The 22,276-nt window shown below is 69.4% G+C and overlaps 1 protein-coding gene across 3 annotated transcripts; it reads right to left on the bottom strand.

The window, feature by feature from the left end:
• Positions 1-1,107: 1,107 nt before the first annotated feature.
• Positions 1,108-19,304, bottom strand: SLCO4A1 (solute carrier organic anion transporter family member 4A1). Of its 3 annotated transcripts, none has more exons than XM_036229209.1 (12): positions 19,237-19,304; positions 11,616-12,436; positions 10,911-11,001; positions 9,453-9,574; positions 8,991-9,102; positions 6,477-6,631; positions 5,222-5,417; positions 4,172-4,352; positions 3,898-4,070; positions 3,622-3,686; positions 3,119-3,267; positions 1,108-1,962 (listed from the first exon to the last, which is right to left on the bottom strand). In XM_036229209.1, the coding sequence occupies exons 1-12, from the start codon at positions 19,302-19,304 to the stop codon at positions 1,780-1,782; spliced, it is 2,316 nt and encodes a 771-aa protein (XP_036085102.1). In that variant the 3' UTR covers positions 1,108-1,779. The 3 variants fall into 3 exon arrangements, with proteins under 3 accessions (XP_036085102.1, XP_036085103.1, XP_036085104.1); XM_036229210.1 differs by lacking the exon at positions 19,237-19,304 and adding an exon at positions 17,047-18,193; XM_036229211.1 differs by lacking the exons at positions 3,898-4,070; positions 4,172-4,352.
• Positions 19,305-22,276: the final 2,972 nt, after the last annotated feature.

The raw sequence follows: 22,276 nt of genomic DNA on the forward strand, positions 1-22,276 counted from the left end.
GCAGAGAAGGAGCCGTGAAGGGGCGGCCGGTCCCCTGTGCAGGCCCTGAGGCGGCCGAGCCCAGGATTGAGCCCAGGGCTGGGGGGAGGTGCTACTTGGGAGGAGTCGTGGGGTGAAACTGAGGGGGACACAGCCCGGCTGAGGTGCAGGGTGTCAGAGTGAGCAGGTGCCATCACAATGTGCGGATGCAGGACGAGGAGGCAGAGGGCGAGGGGGCTCCTGGAAACCCCCAGGGCTTGGGTAGCCCCCCCGCGGGGCTGGGTGAAGTTGCCGGGGCACGAGGTGCGGAAGGGGTCCCGATGTGAGGGTCTTGAGCCTGCCCGGGTGGGGACGGGGCAGCGAGAGGCCTCCTGGGGGAGCAGAAACCCGCACGTCGCACTGGCTCCTCCATCTGGGACGGTGCCGACAGCGGGTGTGAGCAGGACACAGACGTGGCGGGCGCCTCCCGTGGGCCCCCACCCAGCCCGGCCACTGCTCTGCCAGAGCCGGGTGCGTGCGGAGTGGCCCAGGCCGGAGCTCCTGTCCCGTTTCTTGAAACACGTGTGCACACATACATGCACACATGCACCCACTCACACATCGCACGCACACACATGCACACATGTGTACGCACACACCCACACACATGTACGCATACAAACACGCACACACACGCTCATCCACACTCATGTGCACACACGCATGCCCCCCCACACATGCATGCACATACCCGCACACACACAGCGCACCACACACTACAAGCACATGCATGTGCGTGCACACATGCGGTCACGCGCCCACCTACATACATGCACACACATGTGCACACACATCACACACATGCTCACACAAGCACACATGCGCACACGCATGCGCACTCTGCTGCGCCAGCTGCAGTGTCTGGCCGCCCATCTCAGTCCCACAGCTCCCAGACTGAGTCCAGACGATTCGCGATGGTGTAGGGAAGAGGGACCTCACCTTGTGGGCCCAGGTCGGGGCTGAGCCCTGGGGGGAGGGGGCGCCCACCTAAAGGCCCTGGGCCAAGTGACAGCTCAGGCGGGCAGCCCGCTGCAGACTCACGAAAACTCACACAAAGGATGTGCAAAACGACCAGACTTTGCGAGTGCATGGAAATAAAGCACACCGGACGCGGCGTGCGCTTTAAATATTAAAATATATTAACGTGCACACAGTTTAACTAAGACACCCGACGCGAACACCCCAGGAAGGCTGAGCCCCTCCAGGCGACGTCCACAGGTACCTGCTGATTGCACACTCCGCCCACCATGTGATCAGGTAAAAAACATGCTAAAAATCAGTGTTTCTGCAAAATATGGGTCTATAAATACACGCCCATGCAAGCTGCACCTGTCCCGAGACGGGGGGTGACAGCTGGTGTTGAGCCACACGTCAAGGAGACGGGGGCCGCGGGAAGGGGCCTCGCTCTACTCGGCTGCCAGCGCGCCCGCTCCGCTCCACGGGGGGCCTGCCTGGGGCTTCTGGGACCCGCGGGAACCCGGGCGAGCCCTGTGTGGGCGCCGTGCGGGGTCGGGGGGAACGGGGCGCCCCGCCTCTGCCCCCCCCCTGCATTTCTGAGGCGCGTCGCGTTCTGTCTCCTTGCCGCTTCGAGGCTCGGGCACCGGCGACCCCTGTTTCGGTTTCCCCAGAATCCAACGGGAGATTTTCGAAGGGACCTCAGAGCTAGGTGCGCGACAGCGAGGGCCGGCCCTTCCGGGAGCAGCGGGATGGTGTTTTGGGGGCGCCGAGTGCTGGCTCGGGCTCGGAGCAGGCAGGCGGCTGTCAGATGTCGCTTTGGAGCTGGAGGCCTGAGTGGGCAGCCGAGGACTGGCTGGGCAGAGAGTCGTCCGCGGGGGTGTCGGAGGCTGAGGACTGGCTGGGCAGAGAGGGCTCCAGGCTGTGGGAGGGGCCCGCGGGGGCCTTGTACAGGAGGCAGGCAGCCGCGAAGAACAGGCAGCCCAGCGCCTGGGGGAGAGAAGTCGCGGCTGTGGCTGCTGGGCCGACCCCCCGGCCTGCAGCTGCACTCCGGGGCCCCGGCATGCGCAGCCGTGAGCCCCCCGCCCGGCCTTGCGAAGGACACGGTGGGCATGCATGCGGTCTCTGGGGACACGTGCCTGCCTCTGACCGTGAACGCCACTTTGGGCAGCGTGTCGAGGGCTGGGGGGCCACGCGGGGGACTGGGGCTGTTTCTGCTTCGTGGCAGAGTGATCGCATGGGGCGGCATTTAGGGGCGCGGCCGTCTGCTCCCTCTGCCGGAGTTAGCAGGGCAACCCTAAGACCTGCGCCTCGGGGGCTGTGCTGAGGTCGCGGGGTCATCACAGGTGTCTGGAGCCCGTGCTCTGGGTGGGGGCCACACAACACGACAGAGAAGGGGGGGGCCGGCCCCCCGGGGCGTCTGCTGTGCGCTGAGCCTCCATCCAGAGCTGCACAAATCCCTCTCACACTTGGCTATTTTTGCCTAATCCACAGGGAGATAAACCGGGGTCAGCCAGGACGCCTGTCCCCGAGTCCCTTCCCGAAAGGGCCCCTACCAGTGGGGCGTGGGCCCGCCCTCGGCCCACGGAAGGGAGCGAGACCCTCTCTAGGACTGGCCTCGGGGTTCATTTCACTGGGAAGGCTTCTGCCTTCTCCAGTGGGGGAGATTCGAAACATAAATTCTGTGCTTTGCCCCGGGGCGTCTGCCGAGAGCCAGAGCAGATGCTTCTCTACGCAGCTGGAAACAGAGGGTGGGGCTGGGAAGCAGACGGCGCCCGGGCCACCTTAGGCTCACGGGCCGGCACGCTGACCGCAGCCGGGCTGTGCCGGGGGCGGCCAGGGCTGCGCTCAGCAGCGGGGAGCTGGCCTTATCCTCCAAGCCTCGGCTGCCCGGGGCACAGGGCGAACCGCCCGGCGGTGGTGGCGAAGGCCTGGGAAGGCGGGGGAGGGACCGTGAGCTGGGGGCGCCCCTGCGACTGTCACCCCACTTCCCCCTCTACTGCCACCGCGTCACCACGGCCCCAACTACGGCCGTAAACGTGCGAGGACGCCGCTCTGCACACCGGCTGCAGCCGCGGGCCCCGGGGGCAGCTGCCGGACCCCCGGCCGGGGGAGGGGAGCCCAGCCCCCCGCCCCCCCAGCTCACCTTGTACGCCAGCCCGGCGCTGAGCAGGTAGCGGCTCATGGCCGCGTTCTGGTAGACGAAGCAGAAGCCGCGCTGGCCGCACAGCTCCTGCCACAGCAGGCACGCCTTGTCAATCACCCAGCCGAAGGCGATGGGGCCCGGGATGCCGCCTGCGGAGACAGGCCGCTCAGAGCCCGGCGGTCCGGCGGCAGGGCCCGGGGGGCCCGGCTCTCGGAACGGGGACTCTGGCCACCGGCGCTCTCAGGGGTGCAACCGGGACGCACACGTCTCTTCTCTGGGGCGTTGGCACCGAGCCGGGTGATTCCCCAGGACCCCCGGCCCCCTTGGAGCCTTTGGAAAAGGCCGAGAAACGGCCAGGTCCCTCCAGCGGCCTGCCAGGGAATGGTGTCCCTCCCAGGTGGCCAGGCCTCCCGCCACGATGCCTGAGCAGCCCCGCGAGCGGCCGCCCGCCAGGTGCCCTGTGCGGCGGGTGCACGGCACGGGGCCCTCACACTGCACGGTACCTAGGATTCTAACCACGATCCACTGGATTCCCAGCGCAAAGGACCTCTGCTGCTCACGGACGCACCTGAGACGGGAACACACACACGGTCAGCGCCCAGGCCGGGACGCCGCTCGCCAGGCGCACCCCCGCGCCAGCGTCCGCGCCCGGCCCAGCCCCCGCCGCGTCGCCGACGGCCGGCGGGAAGCGCCTCACGGGGGCGCGGGTCTTTCCTGCAGAGCTCCACTTGGCTGCAAGGGAAGGTTCTGGACCAGAGTGAGACCCGCCTGGAGCTTACCGTAAGGTCGCGGTGAGCGCGGGAATGCTGCTGAGGAATGTAAAGATAATTACAACGAATATGAAAGCCAGAAGGAGGGGCTTTCTCTGACAAGTTGAAGTGCATTTCCCTGCAGTAGCATGGCCAAAACCAGAGGAAAGATTCTGAGGGACACAGCTACAGTCTCGGTACACCTGAGAACCGGAACAACAGCGCCGGTTACAGGAGGGAGGGCCAGGGGCCCCCCGCCGGGTCCGGGGCGCGCGGACGGGACGCGGGCAGCCGCCGCCCTCACCTTCTGGCCTCCCGGGCCGGGCGCTGCCGCCGCCGCAGGGCACCCCGCGTGGCAGGGCGAGTAGTACGTGAGGCCGTCGGAGCCGCACACGGGGCGGAAGTGTTCCGGCCGGCAGCCGCAGGCCGCGTTGCAGGCGGCCGCCAGCGCCAGGTGGCCCTCCAGGCGGCCCTCGGGCAGGGAGCTGCAGGCGAGAGACGCGGGTGGTGGGCAGAGGCCAGCTCCGGGTGGGGCGCCACGCAGACGCGGGGGGGCCCGGGTCTCGTCCCCCCCGCGCGCCTGTGGCACAGGGTTCCGCGCGTCGGCTCCCGCCCGGGGTCCTTGGAGAGCGTCCCAGCAAGGCAAACCCGCCCCAGCTGCGCCCCAGAGGCGAGGCGTGCGTCCGGGCTGGCGGCTTTGTGACAGGCGATGGATTCGCCCGGCTCAGAGGAGGTGCTGGGGAGGACAGGGCACCGCGCCCCGCCCCGCGGCTCCGCCCGGGCCTCTGGGCCTGGCCTGGCTGCTTGTCAGCGACCACGGACACACACACACGGTCGCCTCTCCCTGCTCAACGCCACCTGGGGGTGGCCCGAGCACCAGCGTCCCCACGTGGGGATGGCGGCCTCACCCAGGCCACCCTCCGCCAGCTCTCAGGTGCTTCCTGTCCGGGTTCTCCCACGCAGCTGCCGCAGTCTCTGCTCTGCGGCCTCGCTGCCACCTCCCGGAAATTCCGGGGGGAGGGGCCCTCCCTGGGGTCCCAGGACCATCTCGGATTCCCCCAGATCAACACCCGACGGGCCGTTCCCCTCGTGTCCCAGGACAGGGGCGCACGGGGCCGATGCTCGGCCACTTTCCACGTCAGCTCGTGACACGGGCCGAGCTGCGGCCCGTTTCGCAGGTGGAGAGACAGGCTCAGAGCCGGCTGGAGCCGGGGGCGGTGACGGTGACGGTGACAGTGAGGGGCGAGCGCTAATCACTGTGACGCGCCCCCCAAGGGTGTGGTCCTGCTCCCGGCAGTGGCCTCCCCGCCCCCACCCCAGGACCCCCGGGCCGGCAGGGGCGCTGGGGCCTCACCTCTGGCCGTAGCTGGCCGTCACGCCTGCCATGGGCACGTTGGGACAGTGCGTGAGGAAGACCAGGGTGGCCAGCAGGCTGGTCAGCGTGCACAGGAGGCAGAACTTGACGAGGCCCGAGCCGTGGAGCTTGAGCCTGTTCACGAGGAAGCCGCCCAGGAAGGTGCCGCCACCGCCTGCCGGCACCACCAGGTACCCTGCGGGAGAGGCCGGGGCTCAGGAGGGCCGCGGGGGCCTCGCCCCCTTCACCGGTGGGAACCGAGGCGCAGAGACGGCCCCGTCCAAGGCAGCGCTGGGCTCAGGGCTCCAGGCCCCGAGCCGAGGGGCCCAGGGCCGGGGCAGCAGCGGGGGCGGCAGAGGTCAAGGGCGCTGTGGGGACATCCGAGGCCTGCGGCCGCGGCCATTCACTGAGAGGTCGGCGTGAGTGGGCACGGCCCGGGCTCGGAGGGCCCGTCCCCTGAGCGGGGCCTGAAGCCAGCTCCGGGGGTGGCGGGGGCGCCCCAGGGGACATGGCTGCTCCAGGAGGGGTGCTGGTGCAGGGGCAGGGCCGCTGCAGGGGAGGGGAGGTGGCCACTGGGCGGGGTCTGCGGGCACCAGTCGGAGGCCCTGGGGACGCGGCGGCATCGGCGGGTGCTGCACAGAGGCACTGACCCTGTGCCCCGTGGTGGCTCCGCCTCCTGCCGGGTGTGCTCCTGCCCCAGCTGCCCCATGCGGGAGGGGGCCGAGGGCCCCTCACTGTCCTGGGGGGCCAGCGTGCCCTGGGCACAGAGCACCTGTGGTCGGGGAGCTCCAGGGGCTCCAGCCTCATGGTCCTGTGAGACCGGACAGCTGGCTCACGGGGATGGCCAGGACCGGGGATCCAAGTGCCCGGGGGTCACCACCACCTGAACCCTTCCCGCAGGGGTGGGATGGCACGGGCAGGGGCCCCGGGCGGGAGCGGGTGTCCTGGACACGCTGGAGCCCACCCCTGCCCGCCCTCCGATCTGGCGCACGGCCCGCCGGGAGGGCAGCGTGGCACAGGGCCCCCCGAGAGACCGGTCAGCATGCGGCACACGGAAGGACAGTCGCTCTCGTAGACACCGTCAGCCCGTGGGCAGCGGCACCTCGTGGACGAGCCCGACACTCGCTGTCCCTGGCCGGGCCGGACCGGATCGCACGTGGCACAGCGCTGCCCACGGCTCAAGCTGCCCACCCCTCGCTTGTCCGAGAACCAACGCAGGAGCAGGGGACCCCTGAGGCTCGGGGAGCTTTCTCACCGAACAAGGTGGCCGCGTCCGATGCACTCAGGCTGAACTGGGACTCGAGGAACTTGGGGCCAAACGTGGACATGCCGGTGATGAGCGTGGCCTCGGTGGCCCCGGCCAGGCACAGCAGGACGAATGCAGGGTTCTTCAGGAGGAGCCAGGTGGAGCTGCAGGGGAGGCCGTGGGGAGGGGAGAGGTCGGCGTGGGCGGGGCCTGAGGCCGCCTCCCTTCCCACCGAGCCCAGCGAGCCCGGTCCTGAGAGGGTGTGCAGGGGGGTGCCAGCGTGGCGGGGTCACCCACACGCGTTCCGGAAACCGGGAGGGTGCGTGAGGCCGGGTGGGGCTGAGGGGGAACCCGCACCAGGGTCCGAGCCTGCGGCTTCTTGTAAACGCTGCCGTTGCTGACTATGGAAGGACCTTGTCACCAACTTGGCCAGCATTCTGGCTTTGGCATGAGGAGTGACCTTGAGTGACCCCTGACACTGTTTAGTCGCCTCTGGGGCAGCCGTTGGTGGGGCCCTGGGAGGGGGATGGGGCCATCCTCAGGCGGCAGCCTGTGTGTGGGGGGGCAGGAAGCCCTGCGGGCTTGGAGAAAGTCCCCCCAGGAGCCCCGGGGGGCTCGGCTGGCTCCCTGGCTTCATTTGGTGTGTGCTCGGGAGTGATGCCGGGGGCCAGGGGCCTGGTGAAGGGTCTTGGCATTGGCTCCGCGGACCTGGCCTGCCTGACCCCCTGGTGGACCGGCCCGGACCCCCTTCTGGAGACCGAGAGGACACGGGTCCCTGCACAGGACGGCGCACGCGGTCTCGGGTCGGGCGGAGGGCGGAGGGGGACTGTTCCCGCGCGGTGACAGCCAGCTCTGCGGCACGGCTGTCGGCAGCGTGAGATGTGGGCCGCGCCACACCGAGTGGCAGGGCTCAGCGCCGGCCACGGCCCACTCGTAGGGTGAGCACAAGGCTGTCTGAGAGCCAGGCGCGCGGGGGCCGGGGTCCTGCCTCGCAAGGGCTGGAGCAGCGCCTGTGCCCATGCCTGAGCCGCCGCTCAGCCGGGTAAGACGCCCAGAGACCATTAAAATGTCACAAAACAAACAAGGCCCCCTGAGGAGCAGGGAGGAGGCAGAGAGGTCACAGCACTGGGGGCCCGGGGGTGAGAGGCTGGCCTCAGTGGGCAGCCGGCTGCCCCAGCATGCACCTGGGCACCCCACTGTCCCTGGCCCCTCTCAGCCACCGGGCAGCAGGTACCTGGGCCCAGCTCAGACGTGTCTGCAACACGTTATGCCCCTGTCCCCAGAGGTGGCGCCTGCTCTGAGGTCAGTGCCGGGCCTCCCGGCACGTGCCAGGGACTCCGAACATCGCGACACTCAAATGCTCTTCCTTTCGAGGACGGAGGCCAACTACACGTGGGACTCGGGGAAGCAGGGCTGCGGTGGAGGCACCGTCGGCCTCCGCCCCCAGACCCTCGCTCGGGGCCTAGTGCAGGACACAGCCCCTCGCCGGGCTGCGCACGCCAGCTGCTCAGAGCAGCTCTCACGAGGTCCTGCCCCCCATCCCGACCCTCGCTGTGCTGGGCTCCCGGTCAGGGACAGCCCACTGTGCGTGCTGGGTGCGGCCGGTCCCTCCTGGCCTCGCCTGGGCCACGCGGACTTCCCGGTCCTGGTCCCAGCCTGTGGGTCACTCTGCTGCAATCCTGCAGAATCTGCCGGGAAAACTAGCCGTGACCTTAACAGAGGGGCTTCCCTTCTGCTGCCGGCATCGGGCTTCGGGGACCGCCCCTCCTGTTGTGGGGCGCCCTCCTGTGGTGGGGCACCCTCCTGATGGGTGGCTCTCCTGGGTGGTCTAACAGGAAGTGGGGAGAGCAAAGCCCTAAATGGGGGGGGGACTACCTACTCCTCCCCCCTCAGCACAGCCATCCTGGCTCACTCCCATCCGGCGGCCCCGCCCCCCGCCATTGCCCCGCCCCGATGCTGCGGGGCAGGTGGGCAGCCGTGAAGGAGCCCCTGGGAGGCCTGGGTGGCCAGGAGCCCCAGGCCCCGCACCCCTCTGAGACCCCAGCATCCCAGAGGCCTTTCGGTCTCCACAGCGAGACCACGCCCCCCACAAGGAGAGGAGGAGAAGGGGGGTGAAGGCCGCGGACGAGATGCAGAGGACAGAGGCCGGGGCCGTCCGCTCCCCCCGTGTCCTCAGAGACCCCAGGGCAGCGGCACGAGGAGGTGGCCCCTAGCACAGAGGTCGCAGGACATGGCATGGCGAGGGGCCGAGGCCACTAGGGGCAACTCCTGGGGACAGGTCTGAGGGTCAGGGGCGCCCTTGGGGGCCGGGGCCTGGAGGGGTTTAGGGGGGCTGTGTGCCGTCCACGTGGCCTGCAGGGTTTCTCGGATGCTCCTATTTTGGGGCCAAGACTCAGCGTGCATGGGACCCCCGGAGGGTCTGCAGGACACGCAGGGGCGGGCGCGGGGCGGGCGCGGGGTGGGCGCAGGGCGGGCGCGGGGCGGGCGCGGGCGGGCGCGGGTGGCCGTCCCCGGCGTCCTTACAGAGGCAGGTCTCGGACGGTGTTCCCGAAGGCGGGGCGGCTGGCCGCCGTGGGGCCGCTGCGCTTCAGCCGGTGTGTTTCAGCCGCGCCCATGACCACGTAGCTCTGGGAGCCTGGGGGACGCGGACATCAGCAGGGTGCAGGTGCCATCGGCCTGCTCTGAGCCTGCCCCTCCCCACCCGGGACCCTCCGGCGGACAGAGCACGTGGGGCGGATGTCGAGCGGGGACGTGCCGCGGGGACCGGCCGGCAGGGACCAGGAGGTGGGCGAGAGCCGCTGGCACCGCCCGGGACCGTAGGGAGAGGGCCGCCCCGCCCCGCACCGAAGCAGGCCTCTTCCGTGGCTCCCGAGGGGGAGGACGCGGGGTGGGGGGCCCGGGGGCGGCCGGCAGCCCCGCGGGACGGAGGTCGGGTAGGGGCGGGGCAGGGGCAGGACACGGCACCCCTGGGAGGGGAGCACCCACCTGGCAGCTGCCGCGGGTAGCCGAGGATGGGGACCGCGACGAGGACGGCTGCGGCCCCCGCGCCCAGGAAGCCCGCCCACCAGGCGCCGACCCACAGCGGGCTCTCGGTGGTCAGCTCCGTCCTGCGGGGAGAGGCGTCGGGGGTCAGCGTCCTGCCCACACATGTCCGGGCACGTGAGCGGGGCGTCCCCTGTGCCGGTCCATGCAGGCTGGGGGTGCGGAGGGCGAGGGACGCGGGCCCCACCTACCTCCTGCGCTCTGCACGGGGCGCGCACATTGACACCCAGTTGAGTCAACTGAGGCCAGGGGGGCAGAGCGCTAGACCCTCGGGGGGGGGGACGCGCCATCTGCAGAGAGAGCGCGAGGTGTAGCTGGCGGTGCCACGGCGTGTCCCCGCAGACGTCGGGGAGCCAGCCCCGCCGGCGGCGCCGAGGACGGGGCCGGCCTCCAGCGCCTGCGCGGCCCGAGGACGCCCGCCCGCCCGCGGCCTGTCTGCCTCTGCCTGTCTCTCTGTCTCTCTGTCTCTCTGTCTCTCTGTCTCTGTCTCTGTCTTTCTGTCTCTGTCTCTGCGTCTCTCCCTCCTGCTCAGATTTACAAAAACTGGCGCCACAGATGCGCGAGGAGGAGACCCAGGATCGACACACGGATGTGGTGTCAGCCCTGTTCCTGGCGCGCAGCTCCCTAGTCCCTTGCAGCTTCCCGCGTGACGAGTGGAGAAAGTGTCCCTTGCTCTACCACAGCCGCTCTCGGCGGGTCCCTCGGGGGCTTCGGACGGGGGCTGCTTTCTCCTCAGAAAGGCCAGCCATGAGCTCAGCGAGTTGGGGCTTTCGGCCCCGCTGCCGGGCTCCGAGGACCCTCCTGACCACCGGGGGCCAGCGATTTACTCAGCCATGCCTATGTGACGCGGCCTCACCAAACCCCGCCGGGAGGGCCCGGGGGTGCCCCTTCCTCACCGTGCCTGCGTGTCTCTGCCACCCGCCTGCCCCCAGGTTCCCCGTGACACCCTGGTCATCCAGTGAGCGCCTTCCTGGGTGCCGTGGGCCACTAGCAAATTACAGAGCTGAGGAGGTGGTCCTGGAAACCTCCTAATTGTAGCCCGGGGACAGAAGCGTGTGACCCGGGGACCCACCAGGAAGCCAGTGCCGAGGCGCGCTGACTTGGGGACACCCCGCTGGTGTTGGGGAGAACCGAGGGGTTGCTCGGTGCTGGAAAACCCACACGAGAGGGGCCGACACTGGCAGCAGAAGTCACGCTCCCTCTGCCAAGGGCGTCGGAGAAATTGGGGTCTGGTCTCACATGGCTTCCGGAAGCCATCTGGCCACACTGTTCCCTTCCCCAGGCCTGCGTGCGAAGCCGCCCACGGGTGCCTAGGTCGGCCAAGGCGCAGTCCCCGACGGCTCGACACCCCGCCGTGTGCCCTGCCCCTGCTCCGAGGGCAGGGAGACCCCGGTCACTCACCGGCGGCCTATGTCCGTGTAAATGTTGAGCAGGGCGCCCCCGATCAGGTAGCCGGCCGCGGGCCCGAGGATGGCCGCTGTGTAGAAGATGGCTGGAAGGGAAGCAGGGAGCGGGGGTCGGCCGGGCCTGCCCCCCGGGCTCGCGGGCGTGCGGCTCCGACTCCACGCATGCCGGCCGCCCCTGCCCCCCACCCCAGGGAGGCCCCCTTAAAGCAGAGCGTTCCTCTGGAGTGCCGTCGGTGCCAACTTTTTAAGGGATTTAACATTCTCCCTCAGAGCCAGCTGCAGGCGGCACTGGGACCCTGTCCCCCGAAAGGGCCACGGTCCCGAGCCGCTCGCCGTGCAGGATGAGGGTGCACCCAGCGGCTGGGGGCCCACGGGCACGGGCTGGGCCCGGGAGGCCAGCTGGGCAGCCGGGCCCCGAGCGAGGCCTCGCCTGGCTGGAAGTGGGGGGCTGAGGCCGGACACTTGGAAACATCACCACAGCATGAGTGACCTGTGCCTGGTCACGCCGTGTGCCCAGGACCCCCCGGAATGCACATGGGGGTCGGGCTGGGGTCGGCGGGGCCTGACGCAGGCCAGGGCTCCGCGGCTGCCTCCCCGGGAGCGTCTGGGGCCACGCGTGGCCACGTGTGGCCGGCGGGAGATGCGCACGAGGCTCGGCCGGGGCGCGCCGGCCGCTGCCGGCCCTCGCGGCCGCACTCACCGATGTAGACGGGTGAGCAGCTGGACTTGACGTTCTCGTCCAGGAAGGTGACGCCCAGCGTGTAGAGCGGCGTGGCGCCCACGCCGTGCAGGAACTGGCCCAGCATGAAGACCAGCCGGTAGCCGGACAGGCCCGAGGCGCTGGGGCCGCAGGCCGCGCTGCGGTTGGCCGGGCAGGCGCCCGCGCCCGCGTCGCCCTTGGCCGCGTAGGGGCCCGCGCCGAAGTGCGGCAGCGCGAACACCAGCGAGCCTAGCCCCATGGTCAGCACGCCCCAGCCCAGCCAGCGCGGCTTGTGTCCGCGGCCCCCGAAGTAGCCGACGAAGGCGAGGCAGAGGCAGGCGGCCAGGTCGTAGGTGCTGGCCACCAGGCCGCTCTCGTAGCTGCGCAGGTCGAAGCGGCGCTCGATGGAGGTGACCACGGTGTTGACGAAGCCGTTGACCGTCATGCCCTGCAGGAAGGAGGCGGAGCACAGGAAGAGCAGGAAGCCGCGCGGCGTGTTGAAGGGCTGCAGGCACGCGGGGGCCACGGCCCCCCAGCCGCACCGCCCGCCCCGCGGCTGCCGCAGCAGCGGGCTGCAGGGGTCTGGCGGCCCGTGGGCGGGCGGACACAGGGCGTCCTGGCTCAGCGGCAGGTCCAGGGGCGCGTGCTGGCTGGGGCGGGGGCGGCCGCGGTCCTCGTCCGGGGCGGGCGGCCGGCTGGCGAAGGCCAGCGGCGGCGTGAGGGCGAAGGGCTTGTCCCCCATCGCGTGCTGGGGCATCTCGCTCGGGGAGGGTCGGGGACAGCGGCGGAAGCCGTCACGGTATTCCAGCGGCCCGCCTGTCCTGTGAAGAGGATTTCTGGTGAGCAGACTCGCGGTGAGACATACCTGCATGCCCGTCCCTTTGGGGTGGCCCTGGCCAGCCTCCTCCCCAAACCCAGGACCCCAGCTGGACCCGCACTCAGGCCAGCCTGTCTCCAGCCATGGCTCGGCAGGCAGCGGGCATGTCCCCTGCTGCATGAGGCCTCAGACCAGAGCTGAGACGTGGCAGGACCCAGCTGGACGCCCATGCCCGCACCCCACCCCCCGCCCTGTGCCTCTGCTTGGCTAGCTGAGCTGTACCCTCTGCCATCGGCAGCTGAGGGTGACAGAGAGACGTCCCTGTGCAGACGCGCCTCACACTCAGAGTCGAGCCTGCGTCGTCCCCCGCCCTCACCCTGCCAGCTGCCCGTGCCCTCCAGAAGGAAGTGGGCAATTAGGACGGGCGAATGGCAGGGCCGGACCCCGCAGGCCTGGAATCCGACCCCATAGGAGTCCTCGCAGACCGACTGGGGCCTGCCCAGGTCCGGGGGCAGTTCGCACTTGGAGGGGTATGGCAGTGCCCGCCTCCCTGGCACCCCCAAGGAGGCGCCGTGACCCCACGCCGTGGATTGAGCCTCAGAGGTTGGGGCTCTGGGCCCTTCCACCGTGACCTTAGCCGCCCTTCGGGCTGCCCCAAACAGCCGTCTCCCAGAGGCAGTGGGCAGCGGGCGAGTGGGCAGCTCCTCCGTGGGGCAGGAGAATCGTGGCCTCTTGGCCTCCCCCGGGGCTCCCCCGCCTCCCCCGCCTCCCCCGGGGCTCCCTTGCCGGGAAGTGGGTGCAGATGCCACTGGGTGGGGGTGCCGCAAGCCTCGAAGGAGCCCACGTCACGCTGCGTCTGGGCACCGCCCTCACGGGGATGTCCGTGTGTGTTGCGTGTGCACGCCTGGGCACGGCCCATCTTACAGGGAAGGGAAGGGGGCCCAGACGGGTCGGCAGCTTGCCCAGGGACATGCAGGCGGCCTGTGGCGAGGGGCGCTCCACCCACACAGTCTGGCTTCGGAGCCCGTGTGTGTGTCCCAACTGCCCTCGCTGTCTGTCATTTTACTGAAAGCGCCGTGACCTACTGAACGGCATTCACACACGGGTTGGCCGGTTTCCCTGAAAGCCGGTGCTGCCTGGGTACCCGCGGCCGTGCCCCAGGCCGTGGGCGGATGGCTGGCGACCCGCCTGCCATTCCCCAGAGCCTGTTCCTGGTGCCACCGCCTCTGCGCCAACTGGCTCGCCAGGCTCGGCCACAAGAGAACGAGAAAGACGAGCCGGGGACAGTCGGGGCTCCCCGGAGGAGGGGAGGCGCCCCCGCACGCAGCCTCGGACGTGGGGCGCGCGCCCTCGGCCGGCCGTGGAACGTCACGCGTGTCAGCGCGCTCGAGGCCGGGGACACGACGGCTCTGCCCCTCGCCCCCCGCGTCGCCGAGACGGGCTGCCGAACGTGGGGGTACAGGAAGACGTGGGGTCGCCAAAGTCGCACGGCCCAGAGGCCGCCCGCGGTCACAGCGCGGCCGTCTTCTTCCTCAACGCACGCACACACGCACGCGCACACGCACTCACACTCACCAGCACGTGTGTGCGTGAGCGACACACGCGTGAGCACACACCACGGGCGAGGAGCCCTGGTCAGGCCTGGGGTTCAGCGGGTGCCTGGAGAGGCCGCCCTGAGAACAGAGTGACCCTGACACGTGCTTCCTGTCGAGCACCCCTCAGCGCCCGAGGCACGCGAACACGCAGCCAGGTCCCCGTGACTCATGACACGTGCCTCGGGCGCTGAGGGGTGCTCGGCAGGAAGCACGCCCGCCGGGGAGCCCTGGCGTCCGGGAGCCGGCGGCAGCAGCGGTCCCGAGGACACTCGCGGCCACCGTGGGAGGGTCCCTCATTGCTGGGCACCCCGGGGGAAGGCCCTGCTCTGCAGAGCTCTCGCTGTCACTCAGCACGTCCAGGCAGACCGCGCCCACTCCTGCACACTCAGACTGTCTGCGGAGGTGGGTCTTCGTCCCCACTTTACAGAAGGGGACTTCTGCCACCAAGCCAGTGAGCTCCCCACAGCCCTGGACTCCACTGCTGCCCCAGGACCAAGGGCAAGGTCCGTGGGTGCTCCGGCTGCGTGACCCCACCTCTGGTGGCGCTGCCTGGCACCCCCAGCCCCCTGCAGCTGCGGGACATGGGGCACCTGCCCTCCTCCTCCAGCTGCACAGGGCGACCGAGCTCTCTCTGGGAAGCCTGCCAGGGGGTGTGACCGCATCCTCCCGGCCTGTCCCTGGTCAGGCAGGCTCCCAGGCAATGACAGTGAGTGGGGAGGGTGTTGGGGACCCTGGAGCCCAGGGCTTCCGCGGGGAGGGCAGGGTGTGCATGCACACATGTGTCGCACACTGTGCACGTGTGCATGCGTGTGCGTGCACGTGTGCATGCGCGTGCTCACGCCTGCACCCGTCCACACGCTGCCCTGGCCCATCGGCTGCACCTTGAGCCGTCTCTGTTGCCAGGGGTGAAGAAGCTCAGGCCCGCGCCCCCTCCCCAGCCCCTCAAGTCGCGCCGTGAGAAGTCAGGGGCCCGAGCGGGTGGCTGGCCACAGCCCGGCCCGTGAGAACTGGGATCGCAGGTCCGTGAAGGCCCGGAGCGGTGTGGACGCGACCTGCCTCATTTCCGCGGATGCTCGCACGGGCCCCAACACGAGTGCTCCCTCCGTGACCTCGGTGGCAGCTTCCACAAAGCGCAGCAGGTGGAGGGGTGCAGGACCCCCGAGTGACAGCTCACGCCCTGGTGGCGGTGGCAGGTTCCCGGACCCCGTCCTCCGCCTGCCCCTGGGTAGCCTGGCTGCAGGGCTCTGGCCTGCTCACAACCCCCGGCAGGCCTGAGGCCGCTGCGGGGCGGGGTGGGGGTGGGGCGCGTGGCAAGAGCGTCCCCGGCTCCCCCGAACCCTGCTGGGGAGAATCACAGGCTTCATTTCTTCTTTCTCTCTCTGCGCCAGCCAGTAAACGCCTTCCTTCCTGCACCTGGCAGCTGAGGCTGCCAGTCACAGCACACCCCACTGTGCCGAGCTGCATGGCATCCCCCAGGCTCCCCTCGGCCGCCCCTCCCCCGCACTCCCGTGACCCCGGTGTCCTTGTCCCCAAGACCCTCGGCGGTGCTGCCCAGGCAGCTGCTTCCCCTCCCTTCAAGACCTGCCCGGCGCCTGCACTTCTCCAAGACAGAGGTTCGAAGGTATTTGTAAAGCAGCCGCATGGAGGGCGGGGTCTGGGTGGCCAGGCCAGGGCTGCTGGCACACCCTGCTTTGCATACTTGGTGACCACAGAAGCTTTGCATGGAGGCCAATTCAAATGAAGGGCCGTCCCCTGTTCCTCCGGGAGCGCCCTGCCTCCTCAGCATGCGAGTACCTGCCTCCACGCTTGTGCGTGGGGGGAGCTGGGGTGGTGGGGGTGCTGAGCCAGAGGGAGGCCTATGTGACCTTGTCTTTCTCACTCAGCATTTGGTTTATGGATCTGAAAACACAGCGAGCTGTCCGTGTCAGCCAAGGACAATGCAGAGACAGAGAGGGAACACAGAGAGGCTACCTCGGAGCCAGGAGGGTGCCCCCCCCCCACTGCCGGCTGTCCTCCGGCCTCTCCAGCCTCAGGCTCCCCACTGGGATGGGGGTGTGGCACCATGGGAAGGGCCCCGAGGTGGAGGACCCAGCCGTTGCCACTGGAGGCTCGTGAAAACGCACTATGGAACTGGGGAACTGGGAACTGGGGGTACTGGGGGTGCCGGGGGGCGTGGGCTCTGTCCACATGATTGGCCTACCCAGGCACAGGCTGAGCTCAGCCATTTCCAGGTGGCCTCCCGGGCCCAGTGGCCCATGGGCTGGGCCCATGGTACCTGCCGAGAGGGAGACACCCACGACCGAGCAGGCCCAGGGCGGGACTGGCCGTCGCCCTCAGCCCAGCCTATCCCCAAACCCTCTGTGGCTCAGACCGAGGGGCGAGGCCTCAGGTGTGCCCCAAGGTTTGCTGGCTAAAAAAGCCACTCCAAAAAGGCAGCCCCCTGTCAAAGGTGCTCACATGGGGACAACCCACGGGAAGCCCCCAGCCGGGAGCCTATGGCCCATGGTGGGTCACCCATAGTGAAGCCAGCTGGGCCTTGGTCAGCAAACCCTGCGCCGTGCTTGGTCCTTGGTGGGCCTCGTCTGGCCACACCATGGGTGTCTTGTGCAAGACACGTGGCTTGTGGAAGCCTCTACTTGCCCCCAGGAACGTGGTCCAAGAAGCTACTTGTGTGTCGTGCCAGCAGAAATAGGGTGCAGTGCGGCCACGGAGGGGAATGAGGGGTGTCTGAGGACAGCAGACTGAGGGCCGAGCCAGGGCCAGCAGCAGGAAGAGCCCTCGCGACCGGCCCGTGAGGGGATGCAAGCTGCAGCCAGCGTGCAGGTGGCCAGGCCCGTCTCCTCCCCCTCCTCCCACAGCACCCGGTCACCCGAGCCCGGCGGAGTCCCGCGGGGCTGTCCCATTACCTGCCGAGGTGGAGACCCCGTGCTGCCCACAGCCACCACCACACCCACCGCGACCACGCGTGGCCAGACGAACAGCCGAATGTCCCAGGACAAAGCAAGGTTCTGAGGGTTACCGCATGTGCCTAAGCGGGTGACGGGCCTTCTCCTGGGAACAGGAGGCCACGTGGCAGGAGAGGGAGCATCGGCGTAGTCTCTGTCCACACCCCGCCCGGACGAAACGAGGAGGAAGTGGGAGCGCGGCCCGGCCAGGCCAGTCCTCGGGTCCCCCGCTGGGCTGGCAGCTCCCCGCGTCACCAGCACCGGGCTCTGGTGCGGCTAGCTGCCTGTCACCCGCGGGGAGGCCGGAGGGACTAAGCCATAGCAGCGGCCACTTGTTCCAGTGTGAGTCCGTCAAGCTATGACTATACGACTCAGCGATGCTGACCTAAGGCCGGATCACACTTGAGAGGCCTGTAGACGGCGCTAAGCCGGTGAGCAAACTTGGACTTCGCAGGCAGCTGAGCAAACCTGTGCAGCTTGGAGGCACCGCGGGTTTGCTAAGGCCACGGGCCGTGACGGCCGGGAGGGCAGGCACTCCGAGCTGAGTCCCTGGAAATAAGGACAGGTGCCCCCAGGATCTGCAGTCACTGGGCCATGGTCCTGCCAGACTCCGGGTGCCTGGCCACCTCACCACGGCAATGGGCAGGGACACCTGCTTCAGGAGCCACACCCACGGAACCGAAGATTAGGTTACAGCCATTAGGGAGGGACGCAGCCCCTCGGAGGATTTCCAGGAAGCACCTGTGGCCTTGCCCAGCAGGAGAGCGGGAAGGTCCTTGTGCAGGGCAGTCAGGAGCTCTGTTTGACCACAGCACCCCACACCCCCCCTCCGGGACTGTGCAGACTCGCTTCCTGAAATGTGTCCGGCCCGCTTCCCAGGGCCAGGGGCGCTTGTTCCTTTAGCTGGGGACCCAGCTTTGAGCCACCGCTCTGCGTCCGACCTGCCCCCAGCCCTCCAGAGCTGTCAATGTCTGGGGGCTGCGAACCTCTGCCCTGGTGGTGCGCCCGCGACCAGGTCACTCGGCCACTGGTGCCCCGCCCGGTAGCCCGGGGCACGGGAGCGGCGTCTCCTGGTTGTGAGGGCTGCTGGGAGGGGCACAGGCCGCTCAGCAGGGCCGCATCTTCCACGTGCTCAGGAAATAGCTGCTGTTGGCACCAGCATTATCATTATAGCTCCCTTCATTGAGGGGCCGGCTGAAACCAGGCGCTTTCTGTCCCCTGAGGTCCCTCACCCCCCTACCGTCCCTCCCCTCCCCCCCCCCCCCGCAGAGGGCAAAACCCCTCAGCAGGACGCGCTCTGGCCGACCCTCCCCGATCCGTCCGCAGAGGCGCCGCCGGCTCCCCAGGGCCGGTCTGCGATGAGACAGGTGACCCAGGAGCGACCGCGCGGGGAGCCGCGGAGGCTGGAGCTGGTCTCGGTGGAAAACTACAGCGGCGCCAGGCGCGGGGGCGGCCGGGCCTGGGGGTCCAGGGCCAGCCGGCGGCTCTCCCCGGCCTCGCGCTGGCCCCACAAGCCCGGCGGGCTCTCCGCGGCCGTTCCCGCCGGCGCAGAGGGTGAGCGCGCGGCTCGTTTCCATCCTCCCGCGCCTTCCGCCGGCACCGTGGGCGCTCGCGCCCCCCAGCGGCGGCTCGGGGCCCGGCGTGGCGGGGCGGGGACCAGGGCACGGCAGGCGCTGCCGGCGTGGGGACTCGCCCCGCGCGGCCCTCCCCGACGTGTCTGCAGCAGCTGGCGCGAACAAAGCCCGGTCGCCCGAAACTTCTGCGCACGACAGCTTCCTCCTTGACTCCGCGGCAGCGGCACCGCGCAGGTGGGGGCCCGCCAACAGCAGGCGGCTCCGAGGCGCGTCTGTCCCTGCGCCACCGCCGCCCGCCCTGACTGCTCCCGCCATCGCCGCCTGCGCCCCAGCCGCCCACCACGCACCCCCTTCGTCTCCACCAGCCTCCTGGGGGGTCGCCGCTGGCGGCGGGAAGGGCACAGGTTGCATCCGATACCCCGGAGGGCAGCGGGCCGTGGGGCGCTGCTGGGCCGCGCTCGGTCCCGTCCTCCCGCGGAGCGTCTCGGGGCGCAGTGCCGACCCCAGGCCCTCACCCCGCCAGGATTCCCCGCCGCGGCGGCGCCACCTCCACCCTCCCTCTGGCCCTCGTCCCACGTCGGCAGCAGGCACCTGCCGCGCTCCTGACGTCAGCGGGTCGGGACCCGAGGCACCTGCGCGGCGCCCCGGCTCCCCTGACGCCGCGCGGCCCGCGCCCCCGGGAGCACTCACCGTGCGGGTCCCGCCGCAGCGCTGCGCACCTCGCTCTGGCGGCCGCTCGCCGCCCACTCGCGCTTCATTCATCCGCTCGGGCCCGCCCCCGCCGCGGGGAGGCGCCCGCCCGGCCCGCCGCCCTGGCCAATGGCCGTCGCCCGGGGGCGGGGCCGGCCTCGGCGCCCCGGGCCCCGCCCACTGAAAGTGACAGCCACCGGAGCGCGCGGCGCGCGCGGACCCGCGGAGCTGGCCGCGCGGGGCCCCGGCGGAGGCCGCGCGGAGGGGACTCGAGACCCGAAGGGCGACGGGCGGGGGCCCAGACCGCGACGCCTTCCCATCCCCAGCGGGCCCGCGCCCGGAGCCCCGCGCGCTCGGATCCGGCTCGGCGTCGCGCGCCCTCCTCTGACCGACCCCCCCAAGCCCGGAGACGGGCATCGCGGACTGCAGGCGGGGAAACCCACGCCGTTCCGGGCGCGTGAGGCCGCGGGAGGGAGTGGAGTATCCCGTCCTGACCTTTCAGAAAGGTTGGGGGGCCGGACGGGGGCGCAGGGGTGCTGGGGGGGGGGGCGAGTGAGCAGCGGCCCGCCAAGGGCCAAGGTGGCCGTCAGCCTTGGTCTGGCGCCAGGTCCCACTGGGGTGCCCACTTGAGCGAGCCTCCCAGGGGGCACCTGGGTGATCCAGTGCTTCCTGCTTGCTGCCTTTTGGGCAAAGTGACCTCGTTTTTTACGGCGACACTGATGTCAGGTCAGAGGAAGCACTTGACACGTGGCCGTTTACAGGAAGTCCTGCTCGAGTTCCCACCGGCCTTCCTCCTTGTGACCTTGAACATGTGGCTTCGGCCACTGAGCCTCAGTTTCCTCATCTGTAAAATGGGGTTGCAGCTAGTGCTCGCTGGACAGGCCTGGACACACTAAATGGGCTGGGGGGGGACGAAGGAGGCCGGGGGGGCGCTCGCAGGGGTGGCGGGGACCTGTCTGCAGCCCCCACAGCCGCACATGGCTTTTCCTTCCTGGGTCCGTAACGTGAATGTATTCTAAAAGAAATCTGCAAAGTCGACTGTGTGTGTGTGTGCGCGTGTGAATCCCGAAATCGTCGGGGAAGGCAGAGACGGCCAAAGTGCGGCCTCGGGGGGTAAGGGAGGGTGGGCCGCAGGGGGTGCAGGGGGCTGGCTCTCCCTGTGGGGCTGGGGCAGGGGAGGAGGCTCTGGGACTCCTGGGAAGATGTCCCACTCAGGTCGTTGATGAAGCGCCAGACATACATCTGCTCGCCCGGCCTCAGGAGTCCCAGGCGAGGCCCTGGGGGGTGCCCAGGCTGTCCCCACGCAAACCTCCACTGCAGGAAGCTGGGGGGGGGGTCCAGCTGCTCCTGGAACATTGGACCTCATTCCCAGAACTGCCCTTGTCTTTGGTGGGGAGGGTCCCTCCGAGAGGACGGAGCTGGGAGAGGGGCCGCCAGGGGTGGACGCGGGGGTGGGGGGGGAGACACCGGGCGTGGACATGGGAGGGGACGCTGGGTGTGGACACAGGGGTTGGCCGCCGGGCGTGGACGGGAGCACACGCTGCAGCTGCCCCACGAGGAGACGGGCTCAGCTGCTCCGCGGACCTGGCCTCAGGTGTGGAAGGTGCTGGGGGCGGCGCTTCCCAGCACTGCTGCTGGGGATGCCTTCGGCAGGTAGCGAGCTCCCCGTCACGGGAGGCGTGTGAGCGGCGCCCGCATCCCCTCAGGGGCTTGGGGAGAACGCACGCCAAACCCAGCGGCTGCGCCGGCAGCGGCGTTCCCGTGCTTCCGTGGGCGCGTGAGTCCTGGAGACCGCTGCGCAGAGTGTCTTTCCTTTGAATAATTCGTGTATTTCACTAAAAGAGTATATTTATTTATTTTTTTAAAAAAAGGTAAATCTATGTCATTTCCACAGGGAAGTTACATAAAAACAGGTAAAAGAAAACAGAAAGCGGCATTAAATCCTGGCCAAGAACTGCTGCCTGGCGAGGGCGCCGAGCCTCAGGCCGCTTCCTGTCCTGGCAAGGACACCGCCCCCGGGGGGGGGGGGTGGGGGGCGTGGGGAGGTGGCTTGCGGCAGGGGCCAGACCTGGCCCTCTCTAGGATGAGGCCCGCACTGCGGCGGGAGGCGGAGGCCGGAGGGAAGCCGCTGGCCCTCGCCCTGTGACCTCGTTGTCTGCTGTCCTGCTCGGGCCCAGAACACCTGGGGCTCCCGTCCACCACCTCGGGGAACACCGGCCCCTGCCACCCCAGGGGCCGGGGCTGGTGGCCCTTCCTCGCCGGCCCCACCGAACCCATCGTCAAGTTGGGCACATGTCCCCAGAGACCCCAGGCCTGGAAACCAGTCCTGACGTGAAGGGTGGACGGAGAGAACGTTCCGGCCTATGTCCTGTGTGCCCAGAGAACACCCTGGGCACCTGCTCACAGGGGCAGGCGTGAGCCCGGGGGCGTCCAGGGTGACGACAAGTCTGACCCAGGCTCCAGGCGCTGGCATGGCAGGGTCAGGACGGGGCCCGCTCCCCTTGGCCGACTCACCCCACATCTGGTGGTGGAGGAATTCGGTGGGGCAGGGAGGCGGCCGAGAGGTCAGCCAGGCACGCAGCAGCCCTTGAGAACGCGGGCGGCCTGACAGAGTGTCCTGGAACATTCTGAACTCAATAAGTTCTATCCCAGCGGGGTTTTGTCTGGAGAGGAAATAATTAAAAGAAAAAGAGAAAGAACTCAGGACTCTAGGGGTGCTGCTCCTGCTGGGGGCTCTGGGAGGCTCAGACAGGTACATTCCTTTCGTGGCCCGTCACTGTTTCTGCCGTCACCTTCGGAGGCACCCCCGCAAGCTGAAACGTGCACGTTCTTCTGACACAGCCCTCGCCCGCGGTCTCCAGCTGGCTCCCCGGACTTCTCGGCTGGGGAGAGCGTGTCTCATCCTAAGTCAGATGAGAGGCGAGGAGAGAGAGAGAGCCAGAGAGACAGAGAGAGACAGTTGCCCCAGGCCCTGGGCAGGCTGATGGCCAAGCTGGGCGTGACCCCTGACCTCAACGCCCCAGTCTGGGGGTCTGGCCCA

Source organism: Rousettus aegyptiacus, unplaced genomic scaffold, assembly GCF_014176215.1.
Source record: "Rousettus aegyptiacus isolate mRouAeg1 unplaced genomic scaffold, mRouAeg1.p scaffold_m13_p_12, whole genome shotgun sequence".
Classification (NCBI taxonomy): Eukaryota; Metazoa; Chordata; class Mammalia; order Chiroptera; family Pteropodidae; genus Rousettus; species Rousettus aegyptiacus.

Bases quoted from the DNA above. Each gene is read 5' to 3' on its own strand.
- SLCO4A1 (XM_036229209.1), bottom strand. From the start codon at position 19,304: ATGAAGCGCGAGTGGGCGGCGAGCGGCCGCCAGAGCGAGGTGCGCAGC. The intron at 5,418-6,476 runs GTGAGAAAGCTC...CCTCTCCCGCAG, and splicing joins GGACGCGGCCACCTTGTTCG to GGTACCTGGTGGTGCCGGCA. The intron at 3,687-3,897 runs GTAAGCTCCAGG...TTCCCGTCTCAG, and splicing joins GCGCTCACCGCGACCTTACG to GTGCGTCCGTGAGCAGCAGA.